Raw genomic sequence first — 26,946 nt, forward strand, 5'->3', positions numbered from 1 at the left:
TAGGCAGAAAAATTTTAAATGACCAAGAATCACATATGTCAAAAATTTTATTTTCCTGGATGTACTATTCAGCATAGGAAGCAGACTTTGAACTGTGATTCACAAAGGCAGAGTCCCAGGTGGTTATCATTGACACCCAGTTGTCAACATATTCTTCCTGCATTTCAGACACTGTTCATAAAATGAAAGGTAGAAATCCAGTAGATAAGACTTTTAGAACCCAGACTTCACAAATAGCAATAATTCCAATATTGAAGGCAAATTATACTTTATTAGAGACTTGTTTTAGAGAGTACTTTTATTATTTCCATTATTCTTGATGATTCACTCAATTCTAAATATTTCTAGTTTCAGGTAACTGGAATTTATTTGCAGGATACCAGATTTTTACCCCTAGACAACAGCCTATATAATTTTCAGTATACAGCTATCCTAAGCTACTTTTCTTTTTCAGTTAACTTCCAGTGCATAGGCTTGTAGTATTTTCTAAATATGTTTAACTAAGTAGATCTGCTAGTACAAAAAATAATATATGTAGTATAGACATAGATGTATATCTATACTATTTTATATATATATTTATATATTACATAAGTACATCTGTAATATATACTCATACATATGTAATATATACACTATAGTATGTGTAATTTTACCTAAGTTATGCCATTGAAAAAAGAGTGAAATCATTAACAGATCCCATCTAAAACAACAGATTGGAACATCAAATTTTTCTCAACAAATGCACAACCAGTGTTAGTTTCATCGTTCTTTACTTATCCAGGTAATTTAAATTTATGGGCAATTAATCTAAGAAACTTAAATGGGAGAAAAACGGAGAATTTCATGAAATGGGAATTGGTGTCAAAGAACTTTCCATTTCCAGGCTGAGATAAATATCAGTGAAATAACTGCAATAACATATAACTACAAGCTGAGGCGGTACAACAAAGAACAAGGCAGATGAGCTAATAAGTGTTATATCCTAGTCTTGGGGGTGGCAGGTGGGTGGCATATGAGAGTTAGAAGGTATCCCTGAAGAAGAAATATTAATATTTGAGGAAATTCTAACCACTTAGAAATTTAAACAAATAAATTGGACACTTGATTTACCTTATTTTTATTCTTTCAATTCTAAATTTCAAGATTATATGCAAACTTTGACCTGTGCAGATTCAATGAGATAACAATCATGTGCTGTTAATGGTAATATTTTGAGCTCTTAATTGAGAAGAGATATTAATTGGCACCCCAGGTAATACTATCAATTTCCCTTTTTCAAAATTCAACTCTAAGACATGGTGTAGACTGAGATTTAAGCAGACGTATCAATGAATTGACTATTCATTAGAAGGGCTGATGCTGAAGCTGAAACTCCAATAGTTTGGCCACCTGATGTGAACAGCCGACTTATTGGAAAAGACCCTGATGCTGAGAAAGATTGAAGGCAGGAGGAGAAGGGGATGACAGAGGACAAAATGGTTGGATGGCATCACCAACTCAATGGATATGAGCTTGAGCAAGCTCTGGGAGATGGTGAAGGACAGGGAAGCCTGGCATGCTGCAGTCCATAGGGTTGCAAAGAGTTGGACATGACTGAGCAACTGAACAATGGCAATTAATGAATTTAGCAGGTTTCGATTAGAATGGAAAAATTGTAAAATTTGTCTAAGATTAAGAAATGATATCTGTATACCTATTTTACATACATTTGTGTATATGTATATAGATAGATAGATAGATACACATAATTAGATATATAGGAACATCTCACTTGCCCAACTATCATTTACTCTAAAGTGCTGTGACTTAGAAATTACTGTTATGCCTCAATTAAATGTGAGGATAAATGCTAATGAAGGTTAATAGGCTTGCATTAGATCATACAGCAATAAAAGATACAGCCAGAATCCAAATGCAGATGTGCCAATTCTACATGATGTGCTTATTCTATTTTACTATTCTTCCTGTTATCTTTGACATCATCTTAAAGCACAAAAAAAGACAACCTGGGAAAATACAGATAACATTGTAGAATAGAATTATGCATTGCCATAGCCTTCATTGAGAAATCAGGGTGTCTGACCAGGAGACAAAGCATTGCATCCTATCAGGATATCTTTACCTGGAAAGTATGAGAAATACAAAAAGAGTGGATTCAATAAGGAAAACATATGCTTCCACATAACTCAGTGGTTCTGAGATGTCAGGGTTCCTGGACGGTCTCTCTAATGCTCTCTGGCTCTACCTTTCTGGCCATTAAGGGAGTGCAGGTCCTCCAGACTGGACTCTGGGCCATTACAAAGCAAACCCAGAGGCACAAAGTACCTGGCCTCCCCCCATGTTTTTTTTTTTTAAATTATTAATTGGAGGACCACAATTATAATATTGTGTTGGTTTTGGCCACACAATAACATGAATTAGCCATTAAGTATACACATATTCCCTCCTTCTTGAAACTCCCTCCAACCTCTCAACTCATCCCACCCCTCTAGACTGTCACAGAGACCTCCTATCTTTTTATTGGAAGGAAACTTTCCCAAAAGTCACTGGAGTCCTATTCCAATCTCACTGGCTTTACATACTCTTGCCTAAACCAACATTGGAAAAATGACTTAATTATCATGATTTTCTCTCAGATGAATCAATATCCACCCTGCAAAGTAATAGAGGGGTCATTTTCCAGGAACACATAGGAGGGTGAAAACTTGAACCATTTCAGTGTTCCATCAGCAAAGAAAAACCAGGGAACAAATATTGGGTGAGCAACTAATGGGGTCTCTATTTGCCAGGAGACTGTTTTCTATTTAAGTACATTATCACTATTAAGACAGCAATAAATAGCTAGGAAAATCTTTATGAAAAAATATCTAAAAGAATTGAAAGATGGAGGTGGTTTAATTATTTTTAAAATTTACAATTGCTGATTTTGAGACTTATAATTTCACCCCACCCCTCCTTCAAATCTCTCTTAATTTTCTTCTCCTTAGTTGAGTTTATTTAATTGTCAAAGTTCTTGATTCCTTTATATTGCTTAACCATCTTACCAATACTATCCTAAGTGAAAACTATGTAGCCTATTTCCCTCTAATCTCTTCTCTGTATTCATATACTGACTAAGACATTTCAATCAACCAATCAATTTAAGTACTAGTCATGTGTAAACTATGAATTCTTTCTATATTATAATCCAACAATATGTATGGGCTTTGATATATGTTGATTATTCTATAAATCAAAAAAATATTTAAACTATTGAATTATTTACTAACACTTTTGAGTAATTAAACCCCAAATTCAAATATTATTGATGTAATTCATAGTTTATAGGGCCAGAGAAGGTTAATTGCTTGTTTACTTTACTAAAGTGAACAAACAGTACCAGAAAATATCCATGTCAAAGAAAACTTTTTATTGAAAATGAATTGTAATGAATTATCATGACTCTCCTGATAATTTAAATTGACAAGTTTGAGTAATATTTCCATGAAATTTACTGAAGAAAACCAAAGTTTCACTAAACTTCTTCATAGATATTTTTCCCATACCTAATAATAAAGTACCAAACTGAGAGCTCAGATGATAAAGAATCAACTTGCAATGCAAGAGACCTGGTTTTGATCCCTGGGTCAGGAAGATCTCCTGGAGAAGGGAATGGCAACCCACTCCATTATTTTTGCCTGGGGAATTCCATGGACAGAGGAGCCTGGCAGGCAACAATCCATGAGGTCGCAAAGAGTCGGACATGACTGAGTAATTAAAACAACACCATACTTTTCTACCAGGTTTCCTTTAAGATATGAAGCACTATTTAAAAATAGAGATAGAAATAATCCTCCCAAGAAAATACCATAAATCAATTCTAAGGTTTTATGTATGAATATATCTCTGGAGAAGAGGATGACTAGGAATAGAAAATACTATATATGAAGGAATGAGCCGCTCTTGACAATTTTCCCTCAAATAATAATTTTACATAGCTCGGGTGATGCAATCATTACATGAAAGACATTTCAAATTTGGGAAGAACTATTGGTCTATTTCTTAAAACTTATATTTAAAAAGATCTGGAATTTAGAGCTTCTGATGGAAGTATGGCTGAGATTTAAAGAAGCTGCTGAGTACCTTTAAGGTCTTTTCAGTGACCATATCTCTTGATGGATCACCATTATCCACCCCTTGAGTAGGGGTTTCTCAGCCTGGAAGCTGTCATTTTGCACCAGGTCATTCTTAGTTGAAGGAAGCCATCATGTTCTTTGTAAGATGTTAAGTTGGACCCCTAGTTTCCACACTAGATGCCAGTTGTGCCCTGCCCACCCAGTTGTGACAGCCAACATATCTCCAGACAAATATCCCCATGGGGCAAAACCAAAATTGCCTCCCCACTTATCTACGCCCTCATCAGTTGAGAATCATCTCCCTAAATCAAAAGTACCATATTTTCTATGCCACTTGTCGAGTCAAACTCACAGAAACAAAGAATATAAAAGTGGTTGCCAAGGGGTGAGGGTGGGGAAAATGGGAAGGGGTTGGTAAAATGGTACCAACTGTCAGCTGTAGAATAAGGACTGAGGATCTAATGTATAACCTGGTGACTATAACTAATAGCACAGTATCATAATATTAAAATTTTCTAAGAGAGTAGAACATACATGTTCTCAGGAAAAAAAAAAAAAACCAGAAGAGAGTAGGATATTTAAGTGATTAAGTATTCTGTGACATCATTATAATTTTTCCCTCCAAAGTTTATATTTATATTTTAGTTAACCTGAAAACAGATGCACTTCTACTTGTTAGGGTTAATTAATTAAAATAATAACTAGTTCAAACTTATTTCCGGTTATCACTTCATTTTTTATGGAAAACCCTGAGGCATATATATTACTACTGATTTAACTATTCCTTTTAAAACTAAAACAAACACAAAATTCTAATATCCTAGTCAAATTGAAAATGGCAATGATTAGGCAATAAAAATAATAAATTGAATCTACAGGCACAAACAATCATACAAGCAAAGACATTAAATCCCGAACTTCAACTGACCATAGAGTTTTCAGTCAAGAATACCATTAGTATCTCAAAAAGAAATTAATATTAACATCACATTTTCTAAATTAGTGCTACTGCTGCATGGACATTATTACTACAAATGTACTACAAATCAACCCAGACAATAATTTACATATTTGGTTTTTCCTTTTCTCTTTTACTAAATCTTTTGGGACTTAAGGTATTATAAACATCACTATCTGTCAGGGGGATGCTTTTTTTTTCTCCCTGCTAGTTTTAATGATAAGCTTGGAGAGGTTGGCCAGCTATTTTAAGTCTATTTAATGTATCTGAAATAGGGAAGTCACAGCTGCTAGATAAACCAGAAAAGCCATGAAGAAGAGGCCAGAAGACCTGAGGTCAGCTTTCTGAGGCTGAAGGAGAGACTGAAAACTGTTCATGAGAAAACCATAAGTGATTCCTAGGAGAAAGGAGGTGGGAAATTGTGCAAGGGATGGGAAAAGTCAAGAGGCAAGTTACCCTTACCCTGAGGAGTGTTTCTTAAATTTAATGTGCTTTAATGTGAATCACTTGAGACCATGTTAAGAGGCAGATTCTGACTCAAAAAGGCTGGGGTGGGGCTGCATTTCTGAGAATCCCCCACATGCTGACACTGCTGATTGGTGCATGCACACTTTGCATGGCAGGTTTCTAGAACACCCTTCCCCATCGAACATATATATGGAAATAAAAGTGTTAACTTTGTTCATCATAAAATCTATGAGATAAACAGGTAAATGAATTCATTTCCCCAAATATTCAATATGAGAAATGTTTTCCTTATACCTTCTTTAAAGCAGAAAAAAAAAAAAAGAGAGAAAGAAGTAAACTGCTGCTTTGATATTTAAGTTAATTTGTTATTTTTAAAATATATTTTCTATTTATATTTATAGATATAAAGAATTAGTATGATTTTACTTTTCATATCTTCCTAGACAGCAATCATATCTTCTATGATATGTTATCTTATGGAGTAATGAAAAACTCAAACTTCTAAAATCAACATTATAGTTGAGTATGAGTTGGACAGTGAGTTTTAAATCAGTTTTCCTCAATCCTGAGTTTCTATTCATTTGTTATGACTACTCAGGATGTGTTTTATCTTAACCATTTGATTCCTTTTGCACCTATGGGAAAACCAAATGTTGGCTTACTTCATACTCTCCCTTTCTGAGCCACGAACCAAGACCTGATTATGTGATAGGTTTTGGCATTATGTCAATGTCAAGGTGCACCAGAAAGAGAAGCAGATACAAGACGACAGATAGATGAAGTATCCCTGATGCAAAACATCCATTGGTGAGGAAGAAACTGCTAGTAAAAATTAGTATGTTTAGGCACAGAAATCGAAAGACTGAACACCAAGTCAAAGTAATTATAACCTCTTTGAAAAGAGGACAGTGCAGGAATAAAATAAATAGGAATATATTCCTTTTTTCCTACGACAACTATTTCAAAATAGCACTTTGTATTTTCTACAAGCTATCCTTGGACACAAAACATATATGTTTAGGCATTTTTTTGTAGTTTTTTAGGAAGAAGAATTTTCCAAATGTATGAGCCTCTTTTTTTTTCTGAAACAAAGAATGTATGACAGAAAACCACAAAATACTGCAAAGCAATTATCCTTCAATTAAAAAAAGAAAAGGAAAACTTTCTCACACAAAGAATCATCATAAACGTTTGGGTCCCAAAATGGCATACACTTTAGTAACCTGTATCTGGTTTCATAGCATTAAAGGTATATACAAAGCTTAGAATTTAAAGGCAGCCATATTTTTCCTGGCTTTCCAATTGGTGCTAGTGGTAAAGAATCCACCTGTCTATGCAGGAGATAGGAGAGGCAGTTCAATCCCTGGGTTGGGAAGATCCCCTGGAGGAGGGCATGGCAACGCACTCCCGTATTCTTTCCTGGAGAATCCCATGGACAAAAGAGCCTGGTGGGCTATAGTTCAAAGGGTTGCAAGGAGTTGGACATGACTGAGCAACTTAGCAAGCATACATATTTTTGGTAAATAAAATGCCTAATTTTAAACTGACCTAGACAAATTGAAGACATTTTAAGCAAGGGAATGACGGCAACGCAGGTTTATAGTCTTGACAAATACATCCTACCCTACTTGGAATTGTCTCCACAGTTGATTTTAAGGCTACAACTCCAGAGGTGACCATCTCCAAATACACATTTTCCACATCACTTAAAATTTGTGAAGTCTCTTCTCAACTCACTGATTCTGACTGCATCACAAAAAGATGTTAGGTATCATGCTTAGATCATCTGCATGATGACAGTAATAGTCAAACCATTTATTTTAGTTCATTCAAGCTATGGATAAATTCAGAAAAGGAAAAAAAAAACTTCCAAATGCTCGATAGTTCCACTGGACAAAAATATTAAGCTGTATTAGTCCATGTATTGACTACAGTGATAAACATAATTTCTCATCAGAAGTATAGGAATTCCTGTTCCCAATAATCCTAATCTCTAAGAAAGGCAATGCATAGAATTGTGTTCCTTTCAATAGTTAACCAAACTCACCCCATGTGACGGATAGGAGATCCATCCCAGCTCCCCTTGAATGGTTTTTGAATCCAGTAAATTGACTGAAAAAAAAAAACACATGTACACAAACACAGTTAAAAGGAATGAATTCTATTTAACTCTGTCAAATTGATGTGTGTGTTGCTGAAATGACATGTTCAAAAAACATGACTCTGCTCATTCTCATTATATGTGTATGATTGATATAAGAAGGGTATTACAAAGAAAAGAAATAATAGGGAAAAGTAAGGAACCAGAAGTTTCTGTGACTTTTTTTTAAACTGTTTATGTTTGTTTATAAATATATTCAATATACTGACAGAATAATTTCAGGTTTAAAGAGGACACTATAAAAATGCAAAGTAGGAAACATTAATGCAAACAAGAAATCAAAGTAACTGCAAAGACCATTAAATTTGATAAATTGACATATGATTTCACTATAAATTAGTTAAATATGATTCCATAGTGAAACATATTTTTTACATATTTGATATGGTATCTTCATACTGTCCAAGCCAAATATATTATTCTGTAATGTGTATATTTTTAATACTGTATAAATTGTGTACTTATACATAATGAATAAAATGCTTAGCTACCAGTTTGAGGAAAAATCAAAGTAAAATTATGCATTATAATCTCACCTGTGTAAATCCTTACTTATTTAAAGAAAGTATTGTTACCCAAAGGCTTCAATAATTTTGCTCAGAATTTTCTGACAGTTATTAAGTCTAATAAATGATAAAATATAACAAGAATGTGACTACATTTTGAATATATTAAAAGAGAAAGGCAAATGATTTAAGCCCAGAAAGTATTAATTTGAAGTGGATTAAAATATAAAAAGGTACTTTATTAACAAAGGGCTTGTGTTGATTGTCAATCTGTTAAATAGTGGAAACTATGGTTTTACCACATCCTTCTTCTAAATTAGAAAATAACCCCATGATTGATTAATGGAAGATGCAAAAGAAGTTTACATAAAATATGAAGGCATTATTAACATGAACTAGAGAAGGTGAATCAATAAATATAATAAGAGAGACTTATTTTGAAAGGTTCCATATATTCATAAGTCAAAACATAAATTAATATAGGCAAAGTACATGTCCACATGCTGTCATAAAGTGTTTCATGATGCATGAAAAGCACCACTCTTTCTTTAATCATCCCATTTATTGTCTTACAAAGGAAACACTACACTTATAAAATGTTAAGAAAAAGAGTAATATGTGATTGATGTTAGAAATCTGATTTTCAAGCACTGATTTTAAAAGATATTTGGTTAGATGAAAAATATACAAGATGAGTATAAGAAAAGTTTCTAATCATTAAGTTAAAAAAGATAAAATTCTCAAAGTCAGATTCTCTGTTTTACAAGTAAAAACAAGCAAAAAAAAAAAAAAAAATCACAAACCCCCCCCCCCACAAAGACTCGGACATGACTGAACGTTTGATCTGATCTGATCTGATCTGATAAACCTAATCTATTACACTGGAATTCCTTAATGATTAAACTTTTTTCCCCTCACAATAAGTTAATCCCAGTGAGAAGTAATTATATTTAGGTTGGAGAAGACTCTTGAGAGTCCCTTGGACTGCAAGGAGATCCAACCAGTCCATTCTAAAGGAGATCAGTCCTGGGTGTTCTTTAGAAGGAATGATGCTAAAGCTGAAACTCCAATACCTTGGCCACCTCATGTGAAGAGTTGACTCATTGGAAAAGACTCTGATGCTGGGAGGGACTGGGGGCAGGAGGAGAAGGGGATGACAGAGGAAGAGATGGCTGGATGGCATCCCCGACTCGATGGGCAAGAGTTTGGGTGAACTCCAGGAGTCGGTGATGGACAGGGAGGCCTGGCGTGCTGCAATTCATGGGGTCACAAAGAGTCAGACACAACTGAGCAACTGAAATGAACTGAACTGAACTGAAAAGAAGAAAGTTGTCGCATAGATTGCATAGTGTAATTTCCATAATAAAATTATTTCCCCAGATATCAGTTTGCAAATTAACAGTATGCTTAATTATATTGAAGTTATCTCTGAAAAATGATTCTTTAAAAACATCTACCAGTTAAGGTTACAGATAATATTTTAGATTGAGCTCAGTTGCTCAGTTGTGTCCAACTCTTCAACTCCATTGACTGTAGCCTCCCAGGCTCCTCTGTCCATGGGATTTCCCAGGCAAGAATACTGGAGTGGTTTGCCATTTCCTTCTCTAGGGGATCTTCCCTACCCAGGGCTCAAATCCATGTCTCTTGTGTCCCCTGCATGGTCAGGAAGATTCTTTACCACAAGTGACACCTGGGAAGCCCAGAATCTCAGATTAAATCATGTTAAAGAATTTTTGCAAATATGAGAATACATCCTCACCTTTAAAGAATGTTACCAACATTCATTCTGATAAAGATACACCTACTTCAGTTGTTGTTTCTGTCAGTCATCAAGTGATTTCCCATTAGGTGATTTACACTCAGGGATTTGCATGGTAGAATCTGCAGGGCCAGGATTCTTAAATCATTAGATCATATTTGTAATATCTTTAGGGATTTAAATGATTCAAAGTTTTTGTGTGTATGTAATAATTGAATATATACTAAATGATGAATATATGTCACTCCACATGCTAAGATGAATGGATGATTTAATTTCAATATTAATAACCAGAGGAAAAAAGTGTTTGAGGCAAGGAAAACGAGATTTAGTAAATTTAGTAAACTACTCATTGGAAGGTAGGTTATTTACTAAAGAACTATATCCTTACGTTTTCTCTGATGATAATGATGAGGGGGGAAAGACTAGATTAATCATATTAGCATTTGGTTTCTACTCAAAGGAGAAAAGCTAAGCCAAAAAGAAATGTAGTGCATTGTCAATTAAAATTAAATGTGAGAGATTAATTAAATCTACTGCATTCACTCAGAAATTGAATTTTTAGTGCACTCTATTTAACTTGAATGAGGGAACACAAAATTAGCAGCATTACTCATGATTCTGATCCTCTGATCTATTAAACATAATAATGTCTGCACTGGTTATCTCACAATATTGCTATGATGATCAAATAATATAAATTTATTTAAAGCCACCTGAGATCTTAACATACTATATAGATTCAATGTTCTTGTAAACTTAGAATATTAACTAACAACAGTTCCATTTTGTCTTCTGAATTGTATTGAAAATCAACCGTCAATATATATAGCCTAATAGAGAAGAAAACAGGCACCAGAATTCTTTTCAAAAGCACTTATTTGGGGTTTATAAAGTGTCTTTTGTTTATAGATAAATAAGAACAACACAACCTAAGAATTCTAGCTGTGTTAAAGTAATGACTGTTGGACTGAAACTTGCCGTGATATAAACCTCCAGTCTGCTGTGATCAGTTGTATAGCAATCTGAGTGTAGCATAATTGAGATAAGAAGAGAAAGTTAATGTAATTTGAAAGTCAATCTGCTGTGAGCAATGTCTCTGGATACACTGATCCAGAGTCATCACTCTAACCTTGCAATACGATGTCTTAATCCTCACAATGACACAGGCAAGAACATCAGTTACTAATGCTTTCCTCTTGCAAAAATGATGGAGACCTAATCACAATCTAAGGGGTACTGTTTAAATGCCACAGCTGATAGAATTGTGATGGACAAATATATTGTAGTTTGAGTTTTAGTAACAATGCATAACACGAAAAGTTTATTTTAATTGCTGAAAATTTTGCATTTACAATGATCAGTTTTAACAAAAAAGAGCCCAGTAATTATATTTAAGGGTAGGTGGGAATAGATAGATAGACTAACTCTTTAATGACTGCCTCATGCCAGGTTATATGCCAAAGATACAAATGATCTCTTACCAGACCTCATATTCTAATAGTTTGATTTCCAAATAGTTTTGATTTGTAACAGAAAATATCTTAGTTCCTTAATTTCAAAATACTTTCTAGTCAAAGAGCTATGTAGCCTATATGAACTTCTAGAAGTGTTTGAAATTGGACATGTTTTGCAGTGTTCCAATCCACTTAGGTTGAGATATAAATAGAAACCTTTTGGCAAAAAAACACTGTGAAAAGTCTGGTTGGATATTGTTCTCAATGTCTTTCACATGCTTTATTTACTGTCTAGTCTTACTGCTTTTAAATAGACCAAAAAAAGAAAAGTGTATAAATAGGTGAAGGGGTTTACCATCATGAAAACAATAAGAGAGTCCTTACTCAGTCTCCTTGAACTGGCATTCGGGTGGGCACAAAGGAGAGATTTGCTGGTCAAAGCAATATGTGCTGTCTGATAGGAATTAGAAGGTGTAGAATTAAGCAGTGACAGATTTGATTTTCTTAGGCTCCAAAATCACTCTGGATGGTGACTGCAGCCATGAAATTAAAAGACAGTTGCTCCTTGGAAGGAAAGCTATGACAAACATAGACAGGGTGTTAAAAAAAAACAGACATCACTTTGCTGACACAGATCCTTATGGTCAAAGCTATGGTTTTTCCATCAGTCATGTACAGATGTAAGAGTTGTGCCATAAAGAAGGCTGAGTGCTGAAGAACTGATGGTTTCAAATTGCAGTTCTGGAGAAGACTCTTGAGAGTCTCAAGGACAGCAAGGAGATGAAACCAGTCAATCCTTAAGGAAATCAACCCTGAGTATTCATCAGAAGGAGGGCTGCTGGAGGTGAAGCTCCAGTACTTTGGCCACCTGATGTGAAGAGCCTACACAATGGAAAAGAACGTGATGCTGGGAAAGACTGAGGTGAAAGAAGGGGATATGCAGCAGAAGATGAGATGGTTAGATAGCATCACCACTCAATGGACATGAATTTGAACAAACTCTGGGAGATACTGGAAGACAGAGGAGTCTGGCATGGAGTTCTAGAGTCCATGAAGTCACAGAGTTGGACAGGACTTAGAACTGAACAACAATGACAAGAATGAAGTAAAAGACTAAGAACAAAGTATAAGTTACAAAAGTATACGGTAAACTGGCTCACCTAGAGCCAGACATCCTGGAGTGTGACGGGGGGCCTTAAAAAGTATTACTATGAACAAAGCTAGTGGAGGTGATAGAATACCAGCTGAGCTATTTCAAATCGTAAAAGATTATGTTATTAAAGTGCTGCACTCAATATGTCAGCAAATTTGGAGAACTCAGCAGTGGCCACAGAACAGGAAAAGATCAGTTTTCATTCCAGTCCTAAAGAAGGGCAATGCCAAAGAATATTCAAACTACTGTACAGTTGCACTCATGTCATAAGCTATCAAGGTTATATTAAAAATCCTTCAAGCGAGGCTTCAGCAGTACATAAACTGAGAACTTCCAAATATACAAGCTGAGTTTAGAAAAGGCAGAAAAACCAGAGATCAAATCGCCAGCATTCATTGGATCACAGAAAAAGCAAGGGAATTCCTGGAAAATATCTACTTCTGCTTCATTGACTATGCTAAAGCCACTAATTGTGTGGATCACAAGAAACTGTGGAAAATTCTTAAAGAGATGGGAATAGCAGACCACCCTACCTGTTTCCTACAAATTTACGTGTGAGTCAAGAAGCAAAAGTTAGAACTGGACGTGGAACAACAGACTGGTTCAAAACTAGTAAAGGAGTATGACAAGGCAGTATATTGTCACCTTGTTTATTTATCTTATATGCAGAGCGCATCGTGGGAAATGCCAGACTGAATGAATCACAGCTGGAATCAAGATTGCTGGGGGAATTATCAACAACTTCAGATATGCAGATGATACTGTAATAGCAGAACGTAAAGAGCAACTAAAGAGCCTCATGATGAGGGTGAAAGAGGAGTCAAAAGCTGGCTTAGAACTCAGTATTCAAAAAACTAAGATCATGGCATCTAGTCTTATCACTTTATGGCAAATAGAAAGGGAAAAAGTGGAAACAGTGACAGTTTTCATTTTCTTGGTCTGCAAAATCACTGTGGATGGTGACTGTAGCCATAAAATTAAAAGACAGTTGCTCCTTGGAAGGAAAGCTTTGACAAACCTGGGGGGCATATTAAACAGCAGAGATATCACTTTGCTGGCAAAAGTCCATATAGTCAAAGCTGTGATTTTTCCAGTAGTCATGTACGGATGTGAGAGTACGACCATAAAGAAGACTGAGCACCAAAGAATTGATTCTTTAGAACTATGGTGCTGGAGAAGACTCTTGAGAGTCCCTTGGACAACAAAGAGATCAAACCAGTCAATCCTAAAGGAAATCAACACTGAATATTCTTTGTAAGGACTGCTGCTGAAGCTGAAGCTCCTATATTTTGGCCACCTGATGTGAAGAACTGACTCACTGGAAAAGAGCCTGATGCTGGGAAAGATTGAAGGCAAAAGGAGAAGAGGGTGGCAGAGGATAAGATGGTTAGATAGCATCACCAACTCAATGGACATAATACTGAGTAAACTCAAGGAAATAGTGAGCCTGTTGTGATGCAGTCCATGGGGTTGCAGAGTCAGACAGGACTCAGCGACTGAACAACAACAGTAAAACTGGCTTAGATTGGTTTTAAGTGCTTCTGGAAAGAAGGAAATCTTGCTGGCATTCCTACCACTGATCTTTACTATCACTATTCCTGGCTTAATTATGGATTTTAGATGCCCAGGAGGCTTGCTTTCTCTTCTCTCCCCACTCTCTATTATAATGAAGAGACAGAATCAAATGTCTACTCCTTTGCTCACTGGCATTGTCAACGTCATGAAGAATTTTCTGTGTCAAGAATTTACACCATCTTCCCTTCTTACTACTAAGAATGCATTAACGCTTTTTAAAGGACTCAGCCATTAAAGTACGTTTTTTCAAACAAATGTTTTCGGTAAGGACAGATGAAAAACTATAGTATAAATTTCTGGAGTTCTACTTTTAAAGAATTATTAATACACCAAGATTTTTTCAAGAGCATTTTAAAATTTTGATTCATAGTGGCTATCTGCTCACTTAGACTGAGTTAAACAAACATTCTCCTTTTACAAATTAAGTGCTGCAAATATACAGACAGTTCAAAATAATTTTCAAAATTAAATATCACAATTTCTTACTGAAGTAGAAGATTCTTTCAATTATTTAATAATATATATATATATACACACATATATATATGTATATATATACACACAAACATGCTTTGTGATAATGCTATAGTTGCATTTTACGAAAACATTTAGAAACTTCAAGGTGAACAGTAGGGTTTAAGGGCCAAAGAATTTCAGACTTATAATAATAGACATGTTTTCTTGGAAAAACTTCAGTTATAATGTACTTTTATAACCAGTTGCAAATAACTAGGCAATCACTACGGTAGAAAACAAACCCATCATTGATTATGTCTTTTTACTAAAAAATTACTTTTTCTTTCCTGTTTACAGCATCACTCTAATTGTCTCAGCTACATTTCTTGTACACTATTTATCTCTATTATTTTCATCACTTTCTGTTATGATGAAAAGTATAGCTTTTCTCTAGGTTACAGACAGCAGAATAATACTTTAATCTGATCCTTGGTTATACTTAAATGTCACAAATAGAAGTAAATGATAAAGGAAGTAATAAATTTTGAGCTCAGTGTTGTAATTCTCTATATATTACTCTGGTCAATCATAACATGGAATCAAGAAATCAGGATGTATTTTCTGACAGGAGTCTACCAAAGCTCAGCTTTTCATTTTTACTGTTCATATTTGGGTATGCCATTGAGAAGAAATTTAAAGGTCAGTTTTATTAATAAACTTATCTATTGATATTTCAACATAACTTCTATCCACTAGGATTAACTATTCTTACTTAACAGTTCTGGTGGACTTCTTGTTTATATTTATTTCTACCTAAACATAAGATAGCATATTAAACAGCAGAGACATTACTTTGCCAACAAAGGTCCGTCTAGTCAAGGCTATGGATTTTCCAGTGGTCATGTATGGATGTGAGAGTTGGACTGAAAAAAGCTGAACGCTGAAGAATTGATGCTTTTGAATTGTACTGTTGAAGAAGATGGAGAAGGCAATGGCATCCCACTCCAGTACTCTTGCCTGGAAAATACCATGGATGGAGGTATTTCCTCCATCCTACCATGGAGGAGCCTGGTAGGCTGCAGTCCATGGGGTCACTAAGAGTCAGACACGACTGAGCGACTTCCCTTTCACTTTTCACTCTCATGCATTGGAGAAGGAAATGGCAACCCACTCCAGTGTTCTTGCCTGGAGACTCCCAGGGACGGAGGAGCCTGGTGGGCTTTCGTCTATGGGGTCGCACAGAGTCGGACATGACTGAAGCGACTTAGCAGTAGCAGTTGAAGAAGACTCTTGAGAGTCCCTTGGACTGCAAAGAGATCCAACCAATCCATTCTAAAGGAGATCAGTCCTGGGTGTTCTTTGGAAGGAATGATGCTATAGCTGAAACTCCAATACTTTGGCCACCTCATGCGAAGAGTTGACTTATTAATAGGAAAAGACTCTGATGCTGGGAGTGATTGGGGGCAGGAGGAGAAGGGGACAACAGAGGATGAGATGGCTGGATGGCATCACCGGCTCGATGGACATGAGTTTGAGTGAACTCTGGGAGTTGGTGATGGACAGGGAGACCTGGCATGCTGAAATTCATGGGTTCGCAAAGAGTCGGACACGACTGAGCAACTGAACTGAAACATAATGAAAGGGCTTCCCTGATAGCTCAGTTGGTAAAGAATCCACCTGCAATACAGGAGACCCTGGTTCGATTCCTGGGTTGGGAAGATTTGCTGGAGAAAGGAAAGGCTACAAACTCCAGTATTCTGGCCTGGAGAATTCCATGGACTGTATCGGCCATGGGGTCCCAAGAGAGTCGGATACAACTGAGCTACTTTCAGGTTCACTTTCAAATATAATGAAAACATCTTTGTAATAGATCATTAGTATTCCATCTCACAGGCCAAAAATTATGAAAATGTTTTTAAAATGTAAATGAAGTCAACTATAATCTATTGTGTACAGATAAAACTTTCTATAATCTTAAATTTTACAGGCATTTTGGGTCATAGAAGGATTAATTTATGGTAATTTCTCTATTAGGGTTTCCCTGATAGCTCGGAAAACAGAAAAGGTCCATTTTCATTCCAATCCCAAAGAAAGGCAATGCCAAAGAATGCTCGAACTACCGCACAACTGCACTCATCTCACATGCTAGTAAAGTAATGCTCAAAATTCTCCAAGCCAGACTTCAGCAATATGTGAACCGTGAACTTCCAGATGTTCAAACTGGTCTTAGAAAAGGCAGAGGAACCAGAGATCAAGTTGCCAACATCCGCTGGATCATCGAAAAAGCAAGAGAGTTCCAGAAAAACATCTATTTCTGTTTTATTGACTATGCCAAAGCCTTTGTCTGTGTAGATCACAGTAAACAGTGGAAAATTCTGAAAGAGATGGAAATACCAGACCATCTGACCTGTCTCTTGAGAAACCTGCATGCAGGTCAGGAAGCAACAGTTAGAACTGGACATGGAAAAACAGACTGGTTCCAAATAGGAAAAGGAGTATTTCAAGGCTGTATATTGTCACCCTGCTTATTTAACTTATATGCAGAGTACATCATGAGAAACGCTGGGCTGGAAGAAGCGCAAGCTGGAATCAAGATTGCCAGGAGAAATATCAGTAACCTCAGATATGCAGATGACACCACCCTTATGACAGAAAGTGAAGAGGAACTAAAAAGCCTCTTGATGAATGTGAAGGAGGAGAGTGAAAAAGCTGGCTTAAAGCTCAACATTCAGAAAATGAAGATTATGGCATCTGGTCCCATCACTTCATGGGAAATAGATGGGAAAAAGAGTAGAAACAGTGGCAGGCTTTATTTTTGGGGGCTCCAAAATCACTGCAGATGGTGACTGCAGCCATGAAATTAAAAGACGCTTACTCCTTGGAAGGAAAGTTATGACCAACCTAGATAGCATATTCAAAAGCAGAGATATTACTTGGCCAACAAAGGACCCTCTAGCCAAGGCTACGTCTTTTTCAGTAGTCATGTATGGATGTGAGAGTTGGATGGTGAAGAAAGCTGAGTGCCAAAGAACTGATGCTTTTGAACTATAGTGTTGGAGAAGACTCTTGAGAGTCCCTTGGACTGCAAGAAAATCTAACCTGTCCATCCTAAAGGAGATCAGACCTGGGTGTTCATTGGAAGGACTGATATTGAAGTTGAAACTCTAGTACTTTGGCCACCTCATGAGAAAAGTTGACTCATTGGAAAAGACCCTGATGCTGGGAGGGATTGGGGGCAGGAGGAGAAGGAGACGACAGAGGATGAGATGGCTGGATGGTATCACCGACTCGATGGACATGAGTTTGGGTAGACTCAGGGAAATGGTGATGGACAGGGAGGCCTGGCGTGCTGCGATTCATGGGGTCGCAAAGAGTCAGACACGACTGAGCAACTGAACTGAACTGTACTGATAGCTCAGTTAGTAAAGAATCTGCCTGGAATGCAGAAGATGCTGGTTTATTTCCTGTGTCGGGAAGACCCGCCAGAGAATGGATAAGCTTCTCTATTAAATAACCAACTAAAATAGTAATGTATAATTTTTTAAAAGATTCTGTAGTGGTAGACATTTCTGTGAAAAACCTATTTGTGACATAGTATCTTAATGACTCATTTATGGGATATAAGCAGATTTATGGACAAGGTGATATACTATCAACTTTTCTTATTAGTTTTTCTTCTTAAACAATAATTTTGGATTAACTTCTATACAGGCAGGCCCCAATTAAAGAAGAAACAAATTAGCTGCCACATCTCAATCTTCGCCGACAGCAGGAAGAGTTTGTTGGAATGAAAACACAGTCTCATGGTAAGATGTCTGTGTTCTCATAACTAGACCAGCTCAAGGAAATAACAGAAATATGGACCAAAATTCCATTTGAAACTCAGATACATTAGTAAATGTTAACTCTATGCTGTTTTTAAAGTGTTAGAATTTTCTTTTTTTTTTATTATTAATCTTAAAAGTCTAAAGGTCACTCTGATTCCAATACTTTTATGGAGAAAACAGCTATTAAAATATCCCTTGGGAATGTGTTCTTATAACAAAATAATTCTCTCACATAAATGAGTGGGGATGTTCTACCATCAGTGAAGTATTGCTACATTAACAGCCTCAGCTTTGACAGCAGTCCCTAGAATCACAGGTCTCTTTGTTTCTGTGCATTGTCAACCTATATTATGAATCATTTAGACAAGTGAAATGTGTTTCCTAAAATGTAAGATACTAAAAGTAGAACATTAATGGTTATGTAAACATTGTACTTTTGCAACACATTTTAGTTTTTTAAAATGTTCCAGCACTAACAGAAAAACTTGTTTATTTCTAATTTGAAGGATTTTTTTAAACAGATTAAAAAGTTAATATACATCAATTTGAAATTATATAAAATCATTAGGGCAAATCTGTGCTCAAACTTTAGCACATATATTTGCCATCACACCAGAAATCCAGCCTGTCTTGGTACACATTTTCTTATTATATCGCTTGACTACTAAACTTTGATTAGTAAATGTAAGCTCTGTTTAGTCAGGGTTTGAATAAAGGCTATGAAAATATAATATAATAAGCAAATGACCTGTAAAACAATTATAATACAGTAGTTATTTTCAACATAAAAATGTGTCTGGAAGTCCCTTGAATATAAGGGTTCAAATTTTAACATAAGGAACAGAAAGTATTGTGATGAAATGAAATTTCAATTGAAAAACGAACTTGTTTTAATTTTAAAAGAAGCCCAATCCAGAATAAATTGTTTAATTTCTGGAAAAAAATCAGGATATAACTTTGACATCATATTCTATAGGATTACTAAATCTCAACTTGTTATCCTACATCATGACTGTTGAATAGACGTACATACACACACATACACAGACACACACACCTCTTCAAGGTATAAACATGTGTGTCTATAAGAGCCCACAAAGGATCCAGTGAAGTGCCACATGCCTATCACTTTAATTCAAAACTCTAGGCCTTTATTTTCCATATTAGGAGCACAGTGTCAATGGAAAGCATCAAAGATCAGGTCAGGAAACTAGCATGATTAGGTCATTGTGCTAGAGATGGTCAGGAAACTTCATTCATCACTGCAGGAGAATGTAGCACTCAGACAAACCTTGGTGTGCTTTTTCTTGGTAGTGTAGTCATAATATGAATAGAGCCAATAGAAGCTTCTATTTGGCGATGGCCTTTTTCATATTCAATCATATGCCTTTCCAATACACACACGTATGTATATGGATGTGTTCACACAGAATTTACATTGAGCTTAGATATGTGCTTATTGAAATAGCTATTTCTGAATGTTCAGTTCTTTCAAAAGTGCTTTTTACTTGTATATGTATTTAGTATGCATTCATGCAAATTATTTTTAAAGTTTTCTACCTCTATATGGTAAAAAAAGTAAAATCTGGGTTATAGTCATCCCTAAAACATGAAATTAGGCAAGTCATGTAATCTACTCCCTTTGTTCTTATTAACTTATTGTTGTTATTTTTAACTTTATTTAAAAAACAACAAAAAAAAAACCTCTTCCCTTTTACTTCCAGGACTCTGTTTTAGGCAGCTAGTTTAAAGATTCATATTGCATTTTAACAACTTTTATACCTATGTTAGAAGTTTTTATGTAAGTATTCATTTTGTAGTCATTTGTCCCAACTAAATCGTTATCTTTCAAGGCCATTCAGTATGCCACTACTGATCACCTTCTTTTCCAAAATCCAGTAACTAAACATCAGGTATTCACTACTTGGTAAATAAATGAATGCAAAAAACAAACTATTTTGGTATGAAAGATGAGTTAATTTTTTCCTTAATTTTTTCTTAATTTTAATGGTTTTTGAATGTATGCCTTTGAATTTAAATGTAGAGTTCTAATGTTTTCACCAGGGCCAGGGTTATAAACCTTAGTTTCCAAAGGATCACCTTTGGAAAGGAAAATATAAAGGGATACTAATTTAATATATTTTTAGATTTTTTCTTCTTTAATCGTGTATATATTGTTAAAAGATATTAAAACATTTAGAATTATTTTGGACATCACTTATAAGCAGAAGTAAGAAAAATTGTCCTTCTTAACTGTATAAATGTTTAAGGAAAAAAAGCAGTTGTGCCTAAAAAATATATAAATCATCATTGTAAGCATAGATTAATCCATCTTGTTCAGTTGGATGAAATATATATATAATTACACTTGGAAATCTTTTTTTTTAATAAAAAGGACTATCAAATCATTATAATTTCACATCAGAAATGTCAAGAACATCATAATAAAATCTCTGAGTTTATCTTTCTTGATTTAATGTAAATGAGTGTTAACTTATTTGTGGTAAACTAGATAGTAAAACTAAACCAAGAGAAAAATATTATTCTCTTTTATCCTGCCTCTTTAAAAATATTTTCAAGATTTGGCACTGGCTATAATATTTGATGGAGTTTATATATTTAATAAAAGAATAACAACCCTATTTAACTTCTATTTATAGTTCCTGTGATGATGCCAGTTCTTTTCATTCTGTCAAAATATGAAACATACCATAACAAGCTTTGGCATATTGAAGGGGAAAATAAAAATTTGGATATAACCGTAGCTTTATGTCATTTTTGAATATTATCAGTGATCAAGGGTCCAGCTGGGGAAAATTAACAAGATTAGACAGTGACAAATAAACAAATGATTGCTTTTATTTTTTTCTCATCACCAACCTGTAATTCAGGAAAACTTAATTTTACTTCATTCTCATTTCAAAAGGTAAATATTCATCCCTAAAATTTTGTGCACAGTGTGGAAATGGTCCAGTTTTGTAAGAAGACAATACTGCTGGTCACATACATGCACACACTCACACAGAGCTGCTCATAGACTTCCTCAGAGTGTTGTTCTGTTAACCAGAGGATTATTCAATCTACAAGGAAATGATTGCAAATCAGCTTCCCAGCCTAACTTCTCAGTGTGAAGACTACTACCATATAAAATTAAAAAATGTATCTGTCTAAGATCTATAGAATTTTATTCATTGCTAAATTACATTTGAAAATAGGGGAATGAAGTATATGTTAACTACTAACAAGCTGTTCTCTGTTTCTCTTACTCATCCTGAAGTGGAAAATACCAAAATTTCATATTGATTAGAAACCAACTGTCTTTATCACTGGTAAAAAGTAAACTTTAAAGTCTCGTTTTTCATCAAGGAAGGGGTAGGGGATGGGGAATGGGTATTATTTTTTTTACAAAATATGTTTATTGATCTATCTTTAACTATTATTTAAAAGACAATAAATTAACCTCCCCTTAATGACTATATAGAAAATTCGAGATGTAACCATTTTGATATTGATTAGACTTATCAGCAATAAAATTAACCCAGGCTTCTCCCTTTGCTTCAGTCCACATTACATAATCTGTCAAGAATTTTTGTCTTAAAATGAGAGGCAACTCAGTTTGGAGACTTTGAAGTCACATTTACATTTTCTTGATTTGAGAGAGCTCTCCAAAATCATATGTGAACTATAACATTAAATAGCAGGGAAAGTAGTTGTTGATTCTAATCCTTCAGAAGTGAGAAAACAAAAGTTTGCTGTTAAGACTTTGCTTATGGAAAATGTGCCAATAGCTTGAGTGGTTAGAAAACTCACTGGGAACCTAAAGGGTAACAGGTTTGAAAAATTTTTATTTCACATTACAGTGAAGAAAGCAAGATACTGAAAGCAGCTTTCTGATGTGAAAGACTGATGTCATCAATATGCTATTTTTGCTCTTTGCCAGGTTAACAGAATTTATTGCAGCAATTAATGCAAAACATATGTGTTGAAATATCTACATGAAAAATATAATTGCCCCCAATTTAATTTGCTACCTTTCAAAACTCTTGTTTAGCTACCTTTTCTCAATGTCTCCACTTAAATACAGTACAAGTGTTTTTAAAAAAGAGGAGATAAATCTTTATAATTTACTTTCTCATCTTAAGTAATTTATAAATTATCTTTTATATACAGGAAAGTTTCCACAGAAATTGAAGTCTACTTTTTAGGCCAAGTTCCACTTCCACCCATTACTGACCTTTATGACAATTCCAGTAGTCAATCCATGCTTCATTTTTATAAAATTAAAAAAAAAAATCACATCCAAGTTATAGTGACAATTGCCTCACACTCTCTGTGTATGGAATTCTTGAGAAGAATCTTTCCAAGGTAAGCAGAGTTTGAGAGTCAGGAAAGGAAGACAGAGGATGAATGTGTGAAGAAAACACATCACAGATCACATCACATCTCCTATTCCTGGGTCCACATCAAATTTTCTTTATTTTCCTAGTGAGTCCCTAACTCTTCCAGATGATCATAATTTATGAGGGTAAACACAGCAGATTCCAAGTATTCTTTGAAGCACTTTCCTGAAAGTACTTATTTAAAAAGTACTTTGAAGTCTAAATTTTCACTCCAATACTCTGAGTATTTCTAAGTTTTCCCTGCAAGTCCCAAGACAAATTAGTATCCTCAGTAGGGTTAAGATTGAGAAACTAGAGCTTTTCCTGAATAGAAGGATACCTCCTTAATTTACAGGCATTTGTGTATAGGAGAAAAATGTAAGGTTAAAATCAGGAAGACAGAGAGGAGAGGGCCTGATGAGTTTATTTAGTTTTCTCAGTTGTAAAATGGGAGACGTCACAATACTTTCTTTAGAGGTGCTTTAAGATTAAATGAGGTTCAGTAAGTACTGAATGATAATGTAAGGAAAAAATCTTTTCAACCAGTGGAACTCTGTGTGTTTTCTGATTAGGGGGCATTACACTGAGGCCATTATTTAGTTTGGGTATGCCCTGGATTTTCAACAATTCTTTTATGAAAAACACTAAAGTTCTGAAGACCACACAAACTTTAGCATCATCCCCACTACTAACCTACCTCGGTAACACTGCTCCCAGAAACCCTTTCTGGCCCTTTCCGGGCTTACTCCCAAAATCAGAAGAGTGGGAAATCCTGTTATAATTTTTGAACAGTGTCAATCAAACGGGGGGCGGGGCGGGCATAGGGGAAAACAGATAACTTTTGATTGTGCACGAGGGTGGGGATGGGGGTCTGTGAACATACCCCTTAGCGCAGAGGGCCCTTAACAGTTGGCATTAATAGGTGGTTTTAAAGAAAACTGGGGGCGGAGGGGGGGGGAAGGTTCATTATCATCCAGAGACTAAAGGACAGGTCTTTTAAAATATTCAACAAATAGCGAAGTGGTCGGGAAAGAGAGCAGCAAGCACGACAGTGGACGTCCCAGGCTCGTCCCAAGAGAACGGGCCTGGTCTCCCAACTCCTTAGGGAGCGCTGAGAACCCTGGAGAACTGAGTCTTCCTCCTGCACCTGTCACTTGGCAGGCGGGGAACTTAGGAAGGGGACTGCGCCACGTGGAAAAGGTTGACAACGCTCGGGGGAAGAGGGTTGAGGGTAGGGGGGCGACAGAGACTTCGGGTCAAAGTCTGTGGTTAAACTCAGGACTTGCCCTGCCCGTCCCGGGAGCTACCGCGCTCCCCAGGTGAGGGGAGTCCAGGTGGTGAGGTGGGCGCCGCCTCTCCGAGCCGTGGCAGCCCCGCGGCCGCAGGCAGAGGGCGCACGTTTGCCTCTCGTCCGCCCCGCCTCCGCCCGGCGCTGGTTTCCGCGGAACTTGGCGCCCTCGCGCTCGCCCGGCTCCAGTCTCCGCCCCGGCCGCGAGCGCCCGGCGCCCTGCGCCCGCCGGCTGGGAGAAGCCGGCCCCCGCGGGGGCTCCGCGCGTACCCGCTGTTCACCGCCCCCCGGGGGGCGCGCCTGCTCGCAGCGCTCGGGCCGCGCGCTTTGGCCGCCTGGCGCGGAGATGGCTCGGGCACAAAGAACCCACCGAACCCCGAGAGCTGAACTGGGGGACGTGGCCCCGGAGTTGGGATTTTCAGATCCGATCTTGAATCCGATGCGGTGTGAAAAGTAGCGAATTGTTGGGAGATTCCGTTTTCCCGCCGCACCGAAGAGCCTGGCCCCGGCGGCGGAGCATAATTTGAGGTTAAGATGCCATAGTGGTGGGTGTGGTGGCCTCGAGGGCCTCTGTTCATCTCTCTCTCTGTCGCCACACCTCTGTCCCTCCCAGTAAAGCTCTGTTTCGTGCTAAAATTTCTCAGGGCATACCTGGAAATTTAATCAGTACTGCATTTGCAAATGTGGGAGGTGTAATGCGAAGGAAAAGAAGCGCCTTCACTCCTCCTCTGGCCACCCCAGTTCATGGCTAAGGTTATTCGCCACAGTTTGTTTGTACAGTGCTGCTACTTGTTTCCCCCCTCTTTCCTTGCCTATTATTCTGACTTCATCATGTTGGTTTGGATTATGTGGATTTTCACCCTCTGCTTTGACTGGAACAGCAGGACATGGTTTAGAAAATGAAAGGAGGGAGGGGGTTCCCCACTCAGGGCTTCCAGTTTAATAACATCACTCCACGCTGGAGGCTTTATTTACTGAACTGGTTTTGATTCCATCCATCCTCCACATGTATGTGCCCAGACTTCCAAAAGAGGGTTTGGCTTACACTTTCAAAACTTTCCTAGATAAAATATTTTCTTCAGGGGAAAAATCAAAAATCTGTAAACTTGAGAGGAGAAACAAATGCACCCAACTCTCCTCACCCCCACCCTGCCCCAAACACACACCCTTTTTTGTGTATGTGAAGATTTTTAGAGATTTAATTTAAAAACCGATTAGCCAGATGCTTCAGGCGATATTTTTCCTTTAGGCAAAAAATGTATTACTGGTTTTAGAATCTTTGCATTTCTCTACCTCTCCATCTTCTTAATCGACTTTTTATTTTCTTTTCCTCTTGCAAAGGCTTTTTTTCTCTTTGTAATCCACCACTTTTTTTTTTTTTTTTCACATAAAGCTGGTAGGAGGCAAACTAAAACTTGTTGACTTTCAGACTTGAGTTTTCCAGGAGAAAAGCTTCTGCCAGATTCCAAGAACTACCTGATTCTAGGGAGCTGGTAACAGACCCAGAGAATGAAATCCCAGTGTGTACATGTGCCCACACCCTGATTCGCAGAAGTGTCTGCCTAGATTGATTTGTGGCTTGGAATACTTTGCATTTTATAAATGTCCAACAATGCTTTTATTTCTAAAGTCATTGCAGAAAAATTAAAGTCTTCAAATTTCTTAGAAATAAATTCTGTACTCTGGTTTTCAGTATACTTGGATGAATAATAAAATGAATGTTTTACACCACCAGTCATCCCTTTATTTGAAAAATCTGTGGAAAGCTACTTGTGCACTTGGTAAAAGCCCTGCTCTGACCCTCCCTGGTGATAAAATCCAGATCTCTGAAAACAGAATAAAAAAGGGGACACCTGCATCTGTTTTTCTAAATCTTTTATCAAACAGGAATTAAAAGAATAAGGTTTATTAAAAATTTTAAAGACAAATGTTCATTAAAAAGTAAAATTGAGGATCTTGACAGAAAATGATTTGTAAAACTTAGTGTTCTTCCAAGAAATACATATTCGCCTTCCATCTAGTATTTATGCCAAACAAAATTATTGGAAAATGACTAAAATCAAAGGTAACCCACATCATAGATTTCTCAGTAAGTAAATGTCTGTAAGAACTTATCGAGTTTTGATGATTTGTGGAAAGTTTTATTAATATTTTCTTGAAGATTTTATGACTTGGAAAATGTAACTCTCAAGAACAGTTCTTGCTGTTTCCATTTGCGTTGAAGTTAGTAAATCAAATATACTGTGGAAATATGTTTTGCCTTTAAAAATCCTTTGCATATGTAACTGATTATTTGATATTTAAAAATTACATATATTTTATTTCAGAAAAATTCCAGAGTTTCAGAAACAATTTTAACATTTAGGGATCTTCATGAAGAGAGTTATTTTGAGAAACTATCAAAAGTGACAGACTCTTAAAGAACATACCAAAATTTGAATATTAAAATATGGATAATATATGGACGTAATAAAGAATCTTATTAAATCTTTAAGGACAATAAGTTTTTTACAAGTCAAGGTGAAACTACTGAATTGTTTATACAAGCAAAAAGTAAACCAAAATTAAACTTAAGCAATAAAAGTCTTCACATGAAACTCTCTGAACTGACTACACAGTGTAAAAAATACATTTATGTTCTGATTGTGCACAACATTTTGTTTAAAATGTTTATGTTAATTTTAAGTTCTTTTCATTGTAGCTTCCAGTTACTAGCATTGCATGGGAAAGGTAACTTGATATAAAATGCCACCATAATCTTACATGGGGTAATGGTGTTTTATTATTTGTAGTTTCCATTTTATGAGTCTAGTTGCTTTTGAGTTATAAACGTATTCAATT

General features: G+C 36.2%; 1 protein-coding gene across 2 annotated transcripts in view; it reads right to left on the reverse strand.

The window, feature by feature from the left end:
• EPHA3 (EPH receptor A3) overlaps positions 1–26,946 on the reverse strand; it is a 416,154-nt gene that overhangs the window by 384,745 nt on the left and 4,463 nt on the right. For both annotated transcript variants that reach the window (XM_086321511.1, XM_086321506.1), the window contains exon 2: positions 7,592–7,656. In XM_086321511.1, coding sequence (XP_086177637.1) covers positions 7,592–7,656 — 65 coding nt within the window. The remainder of the gene's footprint in view (positions 1–7,591; positions 7,657–26,946) is intronic.

Source organism: Bos grunniens, chromosome 1, assembly GCF_055505025.1.
Source record: "Bos grunniens cultivar Pamir isolate PY7600 chromosome 1, Bosgru_T2T1.0, whole genome shotgun sequence".
NCBI lineage: Eukaryota > Metazoa > Chordata > Mammalia > Artiodactyla > Bovidae > Bos > Bos grunniens.